This window comes from Mus caroli, unplaced genomic scaffold, assembly GCF_978045245.1.
Source record: "Mus caroli unplaced genomic scaffold, Mus_caroli_1 scaffold_19, whole genome shotgun sequence".
Classification (NCBI taxonomy): domain Eukaryota; kingdom Metazoa; phylum Chordata; class Mammalia; order Rodentia; family Muridae; genus Mus; species Mus caroli.
In genome coordinates this window covers 17,647,410-17,663,160 of record NW_028227274.1, presented here as the reverse complement: position 1 = coordinate 17,663,160, position 15,751 = coordinate 17,647,410, and the positions used below count along the sequence as shown (strand labels likewise).

The following is a 15,751-nucleotide window of genomic DNA, read 5'->3' as shown; positions in this document are numbered from 1 at the left end:
GACTATGCCGGGGCCTAGCAAACACAGAAGTGGATGCTCACAGTCAGCTATTGGATGGATCACAGGGCCCCCAATGGAGGAGCTAGAGAAAGTACCCAATGAGCTGGGGGGATCTACAGTCCTATAGGTGGAACAACAATATGAACTAACCAGTAACCCCCCAGAGCTCATATCTCTAGCTGCATATGTATCAGAAGATGGCCTAGTCGGCCATCAGTGGAAAGAGAGGCCCATTGGTCGTGCAAACTTTATATGCCTCAGTACAGGGGAACGCCAGGGCCAAGCAGTGGGAGTGGGTGGGTGGGGGAGTGTGTGTGAGAGGGTATGGGGGACTTTTGGGATAGCATTGGAAATGTAAATGAAATAAATACCTAATAAAAGCAAACAAACAAACAAAAAAGAAGTGTAAGCTGAATAAATCCTTTCCTCCCCAACTTGCTTTTTGGTCATGATGTTTGTGAAGGAATAGAAACCCTGACTAAGACAATGACCCAGTGCCATTATTTGTTTTTTAATAGGTGCATAAAACAAAATCTATCACTGACCATTTAATTTTCATTAAAAATGACTAGAGTATTTTTTCTTTCCTCCTGAGCACTGGACTAAGGTCACACACAAATTATCTCATCTTTGTCTTTACAAAACCAAATTCATTGTTACCATTCATTCATAGAAGGCTTTACCTCTCTGTCAAGGAAATTGGACATCGTGCGGACTTCTCCAGTGTACCTGTTCACCATGAACATGGGTGCACCAGCAGGCTCCTGGGAGATGATCTTGTATGCAATTTTAGAATTCAAGTGATTGTCTTCATCTGCATCTGTGGCACTTAACTTTACCACCAGTGCATCTATAAGTAAGGATGGAGGTAGAAAATGGTTGAAATTCTATTAGATTCAATCCCTCCAGGCATTAGGTATAAAAAGAGTGGCTGGTCTTTCCTTGGATTTTCCTTACTTCCTTGAGAGTATGCCACTGTAGCTTACAGCAGGGAGTTGCATCACCCACATCAGTAGTTACAAAAATGAAAGTAGCTAACATGTGAAATTCTTGGCAGTTTATTCTTTCATTCTGTTAATGATAAGTTAGGAGCAAACTGGTATCCTTTAATAAGTGAAAAAGTTCAGTAGAGTGTCATAAAGCCAACAGAAGTGATTTGATCAGATTTGTTTTTACCATGGACTTGTGAAATTATTTTCTGTTGTTTAATTAAGAAGCTGATAACTTAGTTGAATTTAACATTGCAATCATTTATTGCTTATCTTTTTTGAGACAGGGTATCTCTGTAGAGCAGGTGTGCCCATGCTACCACAACTGGTAAATATGTATATTGCTAATTGTTACTTATAGCAGAATTATTACTGTTTGCAGTAGAAGATAATTTGTCAAAGTAAAAGTTATATAGTTATCAAAATGAGTAATTTATTAGAGAAATATAAAAAGTTCTAATTTTTTTATGCAGAGAAAGGCAGGCCCTGTGGACCATGCCTACTGGCAACATCCATCTACAGGGTTAATTTTCCAGAATTGGCCAATATTCCATCTCACAGACCTCAAAGTGAAGACCCTACTGCAGAGAATCTTAGTGCCATTAAACAGAAAAAGCATGGGCACCAGGAGTTTGGAGTTTATGAAGGTGTGTCCTGGTCCTGAAGGTGATTGTGTTCAAGCTGTGCTCACAGGAGGAGGAGGAGGAAGAGGAGGAGGAGGAGGAGGAGAAAATAGCACTGAAATAGCACTGGTGTGTTTTTCTCCTTTTCCCTCACCAGGGCTGCTCTGAGGAATGTCAGCAAGAAGCTAAGGCCAGAGTCATCCCCTGCTCCCAACCACCTCTCTTGTGTCCCTTACACAAAACCTTTCTGCCTTTCCATGCTTTCTTACTCTGTATGTTCAAAATGTATGTGTTTTTCTGTCTTTCTATTCAATTTTGCTATTATTGCCTCTGGAATGTCTTTCAAGGTATAATGTGAGATGCAGAACTGAAAGGTAAAGAAGTATCTGAGGATCAGAAAGAGATGGAAGTAGGTAGAGAGGGAGGAGAGCGAGGGGAAGTTAGTAGCAGCAGCAAAGAAGCATAAAAGTAAGAAGGGAAAAAAGTAAGACAAAGAGAACACAGGGAGGCACTAGGCTTGGGTTTGGAATGAAGCAGGATGGAGAGAAATGGGAGAAAAGGCAGAGAGAGAGAGAGAGAGAGAGAGAGAGAGAGAGAGAGAGAGAGAGAGAGAGAGAGAGAGAGAGAGAGAGAGAGAGAGAGAGAGAGACCCAGAAAGAATAGAGAGAGGGAGAGAGAGAAGAAAATGTCTCTTGCTGTCTGAAGACGTGATGGCTCTCAGTGGTGGCTCTGATGGAGAGACTGCCTTCTGCACCTTTTCTCTCTCTTATGGTTTAGCTATGACTTTTCAAGCCATAGATCGGAATGGAATCTGTTGTGGTTTTCTGTTTTCTCAGTTTACTTTTTCAGAGTAAGTCAACTCACCCATTTCCGAGAATGATGCTGAACACTGGCTCAACTGCATGTATAAGAGTCATCTAGCATTTTAACTGTATATTTTCTATTTCTAAACACTAGAATGTTTGTTTTATTCCATAGGGAGCTTGGCTTTTGCTGATAGTTGAGTAAGCTGGCATGCCAGTCTTCCCAGGCTTCTGAGGAGGAGGTGAGCAGACAGTGCCATAAAGGGGTGGTGCATACTTACTGGCGTCACTGTTCTCTTCAATATTGGCTGTGTACACATTCTGAGTGAAGACTGGGGGGTTGTCGTTCACATCCATGACTTTCACTCTGAGCTCCAGTGGTCTCTCCAAGTCTTCTCCTCGGGAGTTGAGAGCACGGCAATGGATCTGGGCAAAGTAGAGCAAAGCTGTCTTTCTCCACTAAATTAGCAATACTCTTGAAATAATATTTCTCAGAATATGAAAATACAATTCAGATTATACTGGAACCTAGCTATTGAAATGTTATTGGAACTTGTTCATAAACAGGTGTATTATATGGGACACCAACTTGGCTCCTTCAGACTTTTCTTACTCTTTCAAATCTTTTAATTGTTTCAATCTACTATATTATTTTTACTCTACCGACTTTTTAATTTTCTTTTTTCAAAAGGAGGGAAACATTTTTTAAAAATATTAATAAAAATCCATGGCCAGGACTTACCAGGAACAGTGGGGTTATCTCTCTGTCCACCACTGAGGTAATGTTGATTTCTCCAGTCCGAGGGTTGATGGTGAACACTCCGTAAGGTGGCCGATCAATGCCCGCTCCAGAGATTCGATAGGTTATCCTCTGGCTTACTTCACAGTCTGATCTAATCTACAAGAGAGATGGCTGGGGTTGGGACCTAACACAACTGAGCCTCTCCAAGCTTCAAACTATGATGGGAAAAATGACATTAGCTCATAAGCTTATTGTAGGATTATACAACAGTGTGTGTGTGTGTGTATGCGTGCACATGTGCATGCATGTGCAATTTCTGTCTGATGGATATGTGCATGAAGTACACATATAGTTGATATTTACTGTTAATTCTCTGATTTTGTTTGCATAGAAAGCCTGAAAAAAGAAACCAAATCTCTAGTGGTTTTATTTTACTTCATTTAGTTTTTAAATAAAAGTGTGTGTGTGGGTGGGTGTGCATGTGTGTGTTTATATGAATACAGGTGCCCTTGGAGGCCATAGGCATCGGTCTCTCCTGGAGCTGGAATTCTGACCCTTTTTCCTCCACTCCCTCCAGAGCTGGAAGCACAGGCATGAGACAGCATGCCTGGTTTCATGTAGGTCTAGGGACAGAACCCAAAAATGTATGCATGGTAGGCAAGCACTCTACCAACTTGTCTACATCCCTAGTGTCTTTTAGATTTTTAGATTTTTTAAAAGAATTTGTTTTATATTAGTATTATTCTGTTTAGAAGCTTATAATGATATAACATGATATAAAATTATATATATATATATATATATATATATATATATATATATATATATATATATATACCATGAGGGTTTTGCTTTAATAGTTGCTTTAATAGTTTTATTTCCATTGATCACAAATTTAAACCATTAACATTTTGGAATCTTACTTTACCTATATATTTCAGAAGAGACTATGTGTTAAATTCCTAAGATTTGCTACCTAAACATCACAATTCAAAGAAGCTGGGAATACATCATAGGTTATCTCAGTTCTAAAGATCTTTTCTACATAGGAGAAAACCTAGCAAATCCCCCAAGGAAAATACAACCGGGGCAACAGCTCTATAACTTGTGAAGAGTTAAGTGGAAACAATATCTTAAAGTTTTCTTCAAATCTGGATGTTGATGAGGATGCATCTCATTCTTGAACACAGTGCAACACCCTTGAGGACACTTGCTCTGTTTTCAGTCTAAAGCTGTAAAGAAGGAATTTGGTGGACAACCTTCCTTGATTTCATTGAGGGTCCAGGGTCAAGATGCTCAGAATTAAGTGGCCTCCAATTTTTCATGGATGGAATAAGTGCATGTTCTTCTTATAGTATTTCTTTCTCATTGCTAGCTTTTGCTTGTAGCTTTCATGACCAGTGAGATTGCTCCCTGGGTAAATGTATTTACTGGCAAGCCTGACGGGCTGAATTTTTGCCTCAAAACCCACCTGATGGAAGGAGAGAGTCCTACAAGTTGTTTTTTGTTATATTCCCCCTCCCCCTCCCCCTCCCCCTCTCCCTCCCCCTCCCCCTCCCCCTCCCCCTCCCCTCCCCCTCCCCCTCCCCCTCTCCCAAAGACACACATTCTTTCTATCATACTGTCTTTCCTATCCCTGCCTCTCATACAAATGTAATTGAAATTTTCTTTATAAAAACACTCTTAGTTTCAGGGCTTAGAGATTTGGTTTTCATTTGCAGCATCATCTGTACTTTATACACTTGTTTTGGAGTCGGTCTCCCACTGTCATAAACTTGTGACATGTGCAGGGAACCAAGAGCAGAGTGCAGGAGACAGGTCCATCCACTCATGCTGGAGATCCAAGTCTGTCTTTCAGAATAACTTATTGATAAGGTTGGGATATTTAATAGTGTCCAAGGCTTGGGAATATGTCTCGGTCAGTCAAGTGCTTGCCCCATAAACATGAGGACCAGTGTTTGATCCCCAGAACCCACATTAAAGAAGCCTGGGCATGGTGGTGTGTGTTGTCCAGGTACGTGGCAAGTTGAGACAGGCATATCCAGGCCTAATTGGTGAGCTCCAGGTCAGTGAGAACAAGGTGAGAATACAGCTCTGAGGGACTCAGCTGAGGTCATTGACTGTCCTCCACAGATACTTTCTCACAGATGCATGTGTGCACACACATTGAAAAAATAACATCTGATCAGCACTGGCCAATGACAGCAAGCCTTCCTTTTAAAAATCTCTGTGGGCTGCTGAAGGTTGCAAGTCCTTGAGATATTCTAGAGCTTTCCAAATGCAAATGTGTCTGCTATGAGCTCAGGCTACCCCTGCTTCCTCCATCACTCACTCTGGCAATTGGGTTCCTCTTGGAGTTGTCCTCGCCCTCCCGACAGGCTGCCGCAAACTTGATCCACTCCCGCTTTTGTCTTCTGACAGTCTGCCAGGTTGTTGTGCCATTTTCAATGTCTAATTCTTTTACCTAAAGCAAAAATGAATCATGTTTCTCATAGTGTTAGGGGACCGTGTTCTTAGACAATTGCTTAACATTGTAAGATGTGTCCAGAGGAAATGATAAAATTGAGGAATAAAGGAATTGATTTTTCTAATTTATAATTCTGGACAGACTTAACCTCTCCACCCCTAACTGTGTTGGGATGGTCTCATGTCTCTAGAAGATCCCATTCATGCATTTTTAACTTTGCATTTTTTGTTCATTTACAGAGTATCAGTGGTATCTTTCATATGCTCTGCTGTAGGTTGAGAAACTGGTAAATAGGCTACTACCATGTTTGAAGAGAAGAAGTTGCTAAGACAAGCTCTGGAAACCATGCCTGACAGGTATAGAAAGCTGGACGTACAGCCTTCCTCTTGCTCTTTCAGTTAGGCCCAGGTTCTGTCTTATACTTTTGTCAGGATAACTACAGCTTCTAATATTTCAATTTGTAATACACAATGAGCTTTACCATCTAATTTTCTTCTCATTTTCAATAGAGATGATAGTTGTTATACATTACCTCAACGATAAATTCACTGTTTACTCCCAGTACCACCTGTAAGAGAAGATAAAACATTAGCATACATTTGCGTAATCCAATAGAAGCAGAATTATAGAATTATGATATTCCTTTATTATTTAAGTATATATACAACTAATAATGTAAAATACAATTGGTAGTAGAAAATAAGCAATACAAATCTGTTTATTTTTTGTCCTTAAAAGCCTTTTGAACTTTAAAATAATACAAAAAGACAACTCTTGGGTTGAGGCTATGGCTCAGTGGGTAAAATGCTTTCCATGCAAGGATGAAGCCCTGCCCACACTTCCTGTAAAAGCTAAGCACCGTGGTATGTACCTGTAACACTTGACCTAGGGTGGTAGATCCAGATTCCTGGGCCTGTTGGCCAACCAACTTAGACAAAAAGAAAGCTCCAGGTTCAGTGAAAGATTCTAACTTGAAAAAAAAATAGGAATTTTAACCTCTGATCTCCATACATGCATGCATACACACACACACACACACACACACACACACACACACACACACACACAGATAGAGATAGAGATAGAGATAGAGAGAGAGAGAGAGAGAGAGAGAGAGAGAGAGAGAATGAATCAGAAATAAAACCACTATTCCATAGCTGATGAAGAGTCTATAGACATGTTGGGATGGGAAAACCAGAATGAGCAGTTCTTTTGTGTTTTGTCCAGAAGAACTTGGCAAGCTGAGGGTGCTGGGAAGACTTGGGGCTATGGTAAGATGCTATCATGAACTTCAGCTAGAAGAGGATTTCAAGAACTGGGAGAATGTTACCTGATATGGACACAGAGTGGATTCTGATGGTTGAGAGTGAGTGCAGGGGGAAATAGGGCAAAATGGGGCTCGAAATGGCAGATGAATCAGGAATGGCAACAGAGAATTAGAAATCCACCAGTGGGCATTGAGTCTCCTCCTCTTTCCCTGTCTCCTGCACATGGAATCTCATTAGACATTAATAAAGTGTCTAAGTCTGTGAAGGAAGATCAGTATTTAGTGGAAGACACTATGTTTTGGTTGCACAGAATGTTCTGTTTTATAATATGGTCTTGATTCAAGGTTAGAGTTTTATTAGAAAAGCAAACAGAATCTTACTATTCAGAGAACAAAATTTCTCTTTAATTTTTTTTGCAAACACTTAAGTGTATAATTGTAGTTGTTTTTGTTGGAAGAAACTACACATATAATTTTACAACTTGCTGTTTGTACTCGGTGATTGTTGTTGTAAAGTTCTGTGTCAGTGAATACTGTAGACATCCGTTTTGGTGGCTGCCTTACAGATCACATTAGTAGCTATTTGTTCGTTGTGGTTAGTGGGAAATTAGAGTAAGTAAGAACCACACAGACCCCAGAATGAAGACTACAGACTAAATCTAACATCCAGTTCCCACCTCAGCAATATTGGGTCAATGAGCATGTGAAATCACTACCCAGAAAAATTTGGAAAGATGACTCTGTGGCTAAGTCTTTTGCCTCCCAAGTATGAGAACCCGTGCTCAATTCCATGTCAAAACCTATGTTACAAGCCAGCTATCGTGGTTTAGGCTTGTAATTCCATGGGTGGTGATGTGGATAGTAGAGGCAGGTGGAAACTGACACACTGACACACTTTTTTGGTGAATTCCAGGCCAACAAGAGAGCTTGTCTCTTAAAAAGTTGCAGGAATCAAAGAAACAATACCTAGAGTTGTCCTCTGACTTTCATGTTTGCTTGCACACACACACACACACACACAAAACGTTGAATACAAACACACATATGTGAGCATACACATGTAGCCTGCTTCATGAGCTCAGACATATGTGGATCTCCTCACCCCATTAGAAAACTCCTATTCTTACCCTCAGCATCACACTCTTTTCTCTGTTCTCTTATTCCCCCTTTGCTCTGTTCTCAGAAGTTGCCCTGCTTTGTTTCTGACACCATCTCAGACAGAACCACAGAAGCATCATTGCCTTGCATCCCCACCCACCTTTGGTGAAGACAAGCGGAGCTGGGAGCTTCAGAGCTATAATCAACCAATAGTCTAATTTAACTTGAAAGCAGAGAGAGTGAGTCTTAGCTGGGTCCTGCTTATAAATCAAGTAGAGATTTGCCAGGTAATTTTCACTTCGCAGTTAGAACGATCTCACCTGGTTTCTGCCTGCCTCCAAACCTGCTAGGCTGACATGGCATATATTCAGTGTTAGGACAGCAAGTGAATGTGGCCCTGTTCTGCTGATTATGATTTTTTATTGAACACCTTAAGATGTTTTCAGTCATCTGTATCATTTTTATCAAGTTGCTTTAAATTTGTCTGAATTTTGGTAACATATTTGTGCGCCATGCTCTCAGTGTATGTGATGACTGTTTGCATTAACTTACAGCTGCCCTTCACAGTTTTTATACATGATCCTTGGCAATAGTTGAAATGAAGGATGTGCTCCCTGGGTTCTTACTATAATGACTAAGAGCTAAAGTTGTTCATTGTAAGGTCAGGGTTGGGAAAGAAAAATTCTAAATGCCTCAGTCACTTGACATATGTTGCCCTCCATTAGAGAAACAACAGATAACTAAGTGCTTTTGAGTTGGAATTTGTTTAGTTTCTATTTTCTCCTGAACTCCAGTAACCTGTTTCTACTGGTGAACCAACTGATTGGACTAGCTTTACAATTATAAAAAGCAGTGTGACTGATAGACAATATGTGAATATGGAGATGTTGATTTGAAAGAACTAAATGTAGAAAGTAAAAGTTGATCAGAAACGTCTTGCTTCAGATGGATCGAGTTTTCCAGAACTCGCTTTGGATAAGCCTGTTATTAGAATTAAACGAGCATCACACCAGCCCTTCCTTGGCTTTATCCTTTGCTTGTATGTGCAGTCTCAAGGGTACTTGTTAGTATTACTATGCAGACAGCATCACTAGGACTTTCTCTTGGCTGTGTCAGATTCTCTCCTCATCATTGAAGACTGACACTAAGCAAGTGTTCAGCCCTGTCTCTGGATCTGTTGTACTTTTGAGACAGCATTTCACTAAGTGGCTTAGGTGGACCTTCTACTTATGCTTCTTCTGCCTCAGTTTCCTGGTTAGCTGGGAGTACAGGCCCATGCCACCAGACCCAGATCATTCTTTAAACTTATTCTGAATTATACAACCTAAATCTACAAAGTAATCCATCCTTGAAACCATTTTAAAGTGATTTCTTACCAGTCTTACAGGCTGCCTAGGTTTGTTGGACTGTTCAAAAGCACTTTACTTGTACAGGGTTCTCCAAGAACTTTCTGAGTCTTTTGAGTCAGTGCCACCACCATGTCTGAGACTATCTCTTAGTCTGTTTTCTCAGATAATTTCACAATGCCCTGTTGTGCATCCTTCTGTTTGCTAAGGGTGAATGGTGTGACTTTTTTTAAAAAGAGGGGTATGTTGACTTGAGGAAAAGGTGTGTATGCATATATGTTTTCCTAATGTATATGTGTATGTACATGTGCACAAAAGCTGAGGATCTAGAAGACATTATCTTAAAGTATTTTTGCACTTAGACCATTTGACATGACTGCGTACTTCATCAAAATACCTTGCTGAATATTCTTATGATTGCAACCAAGCCACTGTCCAGTCTCTTAAATCAATATAGATTTAAAGGTAAAGAACTGATAGCCCATAGTGGCAGTCATACCTTAAATTGTGATCCAACCTGGCACAAAGCACTGTAGTCAAAGACAAATTTCTATGAGTTAGAGACAGATGAGCAGAATTTTTTCCTGTGCTGGTAGGTGACCTTAGGCAGTCCCCTAGCTCTTCTTGTTTCAGATCAAAATAGATCTTCATCTAGATAGAGTCCAGGTGTGGAAAGCACAGGTATAGCAGATGCTAGGCACATCTGTGAGGAGGAAGGGAAAAGGAAAGAGGCTCTTTGCATTGGAGAGTGCGCGTGTGGTGTTCCTATATACACAAAAGTACTGGGTAATCAAAAGAACTGAAATTTGCCACACTAGCCAGATGTGGAATTTATTTCAAAGAGATAAGTACCTCTTGTCCTCTTCACAGAGCCCAGCTCAACTGCTGAATGATCAGCCTTCAGGGCAGCCTCAATGATCCTTAAATATAACCTTAACAACCCTCCTCTCCCACTGACCTTTATAAAGCCAGGGCACCTACAGTGCCAGATCTCTGGGTAGATGTCTTATCTGGCAACAATTCATGTTGTGTCTGATGGAGGTCTGTGTGGTACCCTTGGGATCTATGTTCAGTTAGCTTTATTGATGAATAAAGTGGCCAACCTCTCTCCCTCTGAATCCTAATCCCTTGAGGCTCAGGCCTCCTTGAAAGAGCCCAGCATGTGGGACTATGGACCTAGCAGGAAAACATCTGGGAATGGATGCCTTAGAAGAAACAGTAGAGGAGAGTGCTCACTAAGCTGTGCCAAGTAGCAGAGCTGCATGGAGGGCAAGCTGTGAGCTATAGCTATGGGCTCCTGGACAGCTGGAGAAACCCCTTGCCTGGGAAAGTCACCCTTTTAGAACACATGTGGGCCAGGCATTCTCCTCTGATGTGGCTTGACTGGAAAGCCTGCCTAAGGACTCCCACGTACAAGGGAACTGGTTTAACCAGTTCTCGGGGTGGTAGACTAGAGAAGGGAATTAGAGGCACCTGCTGTCGAAGGAGCAAAATAACTTGGAGAGATGTGGGCTTCCTAACTGGGTTTGTTTCTGTAGGTCTCAGGCTGAGGCTGCTTGTCATCTTCTACCCTTCTTCTCTGGGTGCCCTTGTTTTATAGCTCACTGTACTTTTGGAAGGAGACTTAGTTTAGATAATGAGATGCTGTCTGCCATATATCTGTGCTATTTTGTGAGAACACAGTGAAAAGGAAGGCCAAAGGGGGCAACAAAGAACAAGAACAGATACTGGAATGTATCAGACACCATAACAGAAGCATGTCCAGGGTTGGAATTATCTCCCAAGTGTGGCGGGAGTAGATTTTAGTGCAACCAAAAGAATTTTGGTCTTAAAGAATTGAATTCAGTCTTAGATAGTCTAAATGATAAGCTCCTCTCTCTCTGTCTCTGTCTCTCCATCTCTGTCTCTCTCTCATTGCAATGCATTTACTTTTCAGACTATCATGAAATAACACTGTTAGCAGTAAGTTTGTTGCTGTAAGGTAACAGAATATCAAGGTGATCAATGTAAGGTGACCACGGCAGACCACACTCTGCTGACCCTACTCCTCCTCATCTCGGTTTAAGGCATCCAAGCTCATGTGAAATCCAGTGTCTGTATAAAAGCTGCCTATCAGTGGGGTTGTGAGAAATGTGCTAATGGAATGGACTAGGATCCATGTTAGAAACTGAATCTAGTCATTCACTAAACGTGTTTCATTGACAAAATAAACAACAGGCAATGTCCTTTGCCTGCAGAGCAAATTCTGATGTTAACTTTCAAAGGAAGAGTAAGATATACAATATTCCATTCCTATCTACTTTTACCAAATATCAGAAATTTTTCTGGGTCTTACATTTTCTTTCAATATTTTCCCCAGACTAACTTGGTAATTTTACATCAGCAGTATATTCTGCACTCATTGCAATGTTAAAATACATTAGTCCCTTATATTCTGTATCTTATATTTATATTTAAAGTAAGAGCTACTGAATAAGGCTCTTCCCATCCTCTTAATGACTTGTCTTTTTGAAGTCAATTTTGAAGTCGTCCAGGACCAGCTTATTAATGAGCAGTTCTTCCTCAAATAATGCTCATAAAAATTATTGAGTAAAGCAGTTACCATATTCCTAGGCTTATGGTAGAGATGCCAAGTTCAAGCCTAATTATACTACTTTTGTTTGTAATTGAAGGTATACCAAGCACTGGCCTTTTTGTTTGTAAGCCATGTAATTTTCTATGTAGAAAGGAAGGGCAAACATTTCTCATGCAAGTAATGTTCCAGGGCTTTATGCTGGTCACTCCTGTCTCACAGCCTATCATCAGAGCTGGTCTACGTCAGTGGGGAATTCCAGCTGCAGCAGCATTAGGAGCAGTGAGGAAACGTGTCCACAGCCTAGTCAATGGTCCAACTGCATCTCAAAGAACTTTTCCCTGGGTCTTAGGCTTTAGCAAGAAACCCTAAAACTACGTATTTAGGATGCAGGATGTTCTTAAAGGAAGACAAGTGTCTTGTAAAAATAAAAAAGCAGGCAATTTTGGTGCAAGGCTTTAATCCCTGCATTCAGGAGGGTAGAGGCAGGTGGAGCTCGGTGAGTTTGAGGCCAGTGTGATCTACAGAGCTAGTTCCAGGATAGCCAAGGCTACACAAATAAACCATATCTCGAAAAAAAAAAAAAAAAACCAAGCCAACCAACCAACCAACCAACCAACCACCACCACCACCACCAACAACAAAGAACAAAAAACTTACCACTACCAAAACCACAAACAAACAAACAAAAAACCCAAAAGAAGCAAAAAAATACCATAATTTAGTCTAAAAAGCTATTTAATATTGTGAGTGTGTCTGTGTGTTTGTATCTTTGTCTATCTGGGTTTTGTATTTATCTCTGTCTATCTGTGTTGTGTGTTCATGTGTATGTGTGTGTGCACACATAGTGTATTCATGTGTTTGGAGGCTGGAGGTCAGAGGTCTGGAATTTGTTTCTCACATGTGCTCCTTCTGGCACTGAGTTTGTTGTTTTATGAATATTTCGAGGGGCATGGAATTCACTGATTCAGATGGGCTGGCTAGCCACTGTGTCCAAAGGATTAGGACAGAATTTTTATTCTGCAACTCTCTCTCTAGGTAAAGATTATTGAAAAAAGATGTGCTAAAGTTAGTGATTATAGTATGGTTGCAATACTAGTTATTTGTTAGGATAGAAAATTTATTCTTATGTAAGATTCCTGCCATAAAATATGCAACAATTTGAAGGTGAAGATACAAAATTGCCCAGTTGTCTTATAAAATATTGTACTACAATAAGTCTTTAGCCCCTTATACCATCACTACCACCACCACTACCAAAATAAGGCAGACTTAGTTTCAACAGTCTACCATGTGATGAGGACACCATAGCTTCTGTAACAGTCAGCCAAAAGCCAATCATTTAACGCTTTCTCTACTTTAGCACAAAGGGAACATCAGACAATGTGTTTTTCACCCGTCATTAAATTTCTGATAATTTGTTTGCCAATTTTTAAAAGACCAATTGCATTCTATGTGTCAAAGTAATGTTGTTTACTGTGAGGACTAAGTTAATGAGGCTAGGTTAGTTCTAAGCATGCTCTTAAATTTTAATGCCTATTTTCAGCTTAGGGTGAGATAATATCATTTTCTTCATCATCTACATATTTTACTTTCCAAGAACCAGGGTGTTTGATTGGAATGTTTACATACCATTTGTAGAATGCTTGGTCAACATGTGTCGGTAAAAATTCTTATCTGATCAATGACTGCTTTTTATATTCGTATTAACTCTATAAAATATAGGTCTCATTTGTCTAATAACTGTTCAGCCTCTGGTGATTCCTGCCTAATAAAATTTATACAGCCTACAACGTTGCCCACCTCTTTCGATTCTCCAGGCAAATTTTGTGAAAACCAAATTCCACAGCCAAGCATGAACTTCTATTGGATAAGTTGTTAGTGGTAGTAATTAGAGGAGTCCAGAGTTTCTATTGTGGAAGCAACTTAGTGACATCATGTCTAAGTGCACAGTTTCCACAAGGCACAATAAAGCCCTGGAAGAACAGCTTGCTTTCCCAAAGCTACACAGCCTCTTTGAAGGGAACCATGACTCAAACTTGGGACAGCTGAGTCTCGGTGACTGCCAATTGTTCCTCATTGGCTTATGTCAGAAGAACATGATGAGTATCCATAGGTGAGAGATAGTAAGGCACTTTGTGATGGAAGGAAACGCCCCACTGAAACTTTCAAGTTTGGGTACTTTTAATTGGCTGACTCTCAAAACCTTGTCCTAAGTACTTCTTGTGGTTGAGAACTAGCTGACATAAAATCAGTAACCCTGAGAAGTTGCCACGCCCCATTAGAGTAAGCTGAAATCATGTCCTAGACAGGCTTTGATTTAGTTAATGGGAAAAAGGACGGAGTTCAATGACAGCAGACTAAAGTAGGAAGAACATGCATTTTCACACAGTATTATATAGATTCTCCTCATTTTGGTCTTGATATATGCTAGACATCTTTACTCCCCATTTGCAGACATTAACAACTGGTATCTTAAGGAAAGCTGTTGCAAATGTTGATGAGTGTACATCTTAAACAGTTACCATGAAGGGCTAAAACAAAAACTTCAGTTTCAGTGAGAACTGAAAAACAATTAAGCATCAGTAACCATTAACATTAAGATGGGAAAATACATTAGCACTACCCAAGGGAGATCCTGAGAGCCTAAATTATGATTCCAGATCATTCCAGATCAAAGAAATGAACTCTTCAATTAAACAATGTTATTGTTAAACCTTCCTGTGCAGAAAGCCATCAGTCAGACTGAGTGTGTCTAAAATCTTGAGAGGTATAGTTTTCTGTGCCTACCCCCAAAGGCATACCACAGTGAAAACATGAAAATAGCCCACAAAAGCCCAGCAAGTGGAGCATACTGACAGTTGACACTAGCTATGGAGTACCCAGTAGCTTCTAGAATTTTCTTTCAGCTCCCCCTTTTTAAATGATTCTTTTGTTTAAACTGGCCATTGTAATAGGGCACTGCACTGGTACTTGGCATTTTCTATTTTTTTTTTTAAAGAAATGTTTTAGTAATCTGTCTCTTAAATGGAGAATGGACTGTTCTTCCACTGTTCCCATGTTCCATTTCAAGCTTAGACTGTGTGCTCTTGGGCAGTGTTAGTACCTGTACCACATTTGTAGCCCCTTACAATGTAAGTTCCGGAATGAACTTACTGTGCCAACTGGCCAGCGCTGTGTTCCCATCCTCCCAGCCCTGCCTGACTACCATGCCTGGCTGCATCTCTTGGTCTGGCTGATAGAACTATTAAGAATAATGTTCTGATGAACCAGGATAATGTACCTTGCCTGAGTTGGCAAGGGTGTCATTTTTCAAGTTTTTGTTGGCACACACGTGCATTTCTCAGATATGGATAGACAACCAGTTATTTGATTTTCTTTGAAAAAAGAAATGCCTTCCTCTCCTTATCTTTATCTTATTTGTAAGATGCACTTTGACTTATTTGCTCTGTCATTTGATCATCAGTTGACTTAAATTTGATCCCGTCTAAACTGTTTTAATTGTTTCTTCAAACAAAATTTTCTAATTGGAAATGGTTTGACTCCTTGTTCATCCTGAGCTTGGCTTTCCCCACAGACATAGGATTAGAAGTAGCTGTCTTCTTTCAAGAATACAAGATGCTGGCTGTGTTTATGTGGTGGGAAGCGATCCACACCTGGGCCTCTGCAGAGTGGGACAGAAGTAATTCTATATCCAAGACACAAGTGCTTACTTTAAATAAACAGACCATTTAAATGCTTCCTTCCTGGCCTATAGGGATGCTTTTTTAATGTGACTTAAATATTTCATAAGCAGTTGCAACATAATTTTGACACAGTTGACAGTCCTCTTCTTAGTAAGAAA

At 40.2% G+C, this 15,751-nt stretch overlaps 1 protein-coding gene across 1 annotated transcript in view; it reads right to left on the bottom strand.

Annotated features, from left to right (window-relative positions):
• Positions 1-15,751, bottom strand: part of Dsg4 (desmoglein 4) — a 53,425-nt gene that overhangs the window by 19,131 nt on the left and 18,543 nt on the right. The window contains exons 2-7 of the mRNA XM_085833725.1: positions 12,571-12,633; positions 6,157-6,192; positions 5,490-5,621; positions 3,158-3,313; positions 2,697-2,841; positions 684-850 (exon numbers count right to left, since the gene is read on the bottom strand). Coding sequence (XP_085689851.1) covers positions 684-850; positions 2,697-2,841; positions 3,158-3,313; positions 5,490-5,621; positions 6,157-6,192; positions 12,571-12,633 — 699 coding nt within the window. The remainder of the gene's footprint in view (positions 1-683; positions 851-2,696; positions 2,842-3,157; positions 3,314-5,489; positions 5,622-6,156; positions 6,193-12,570; positions 12,634-15,751) is intronic.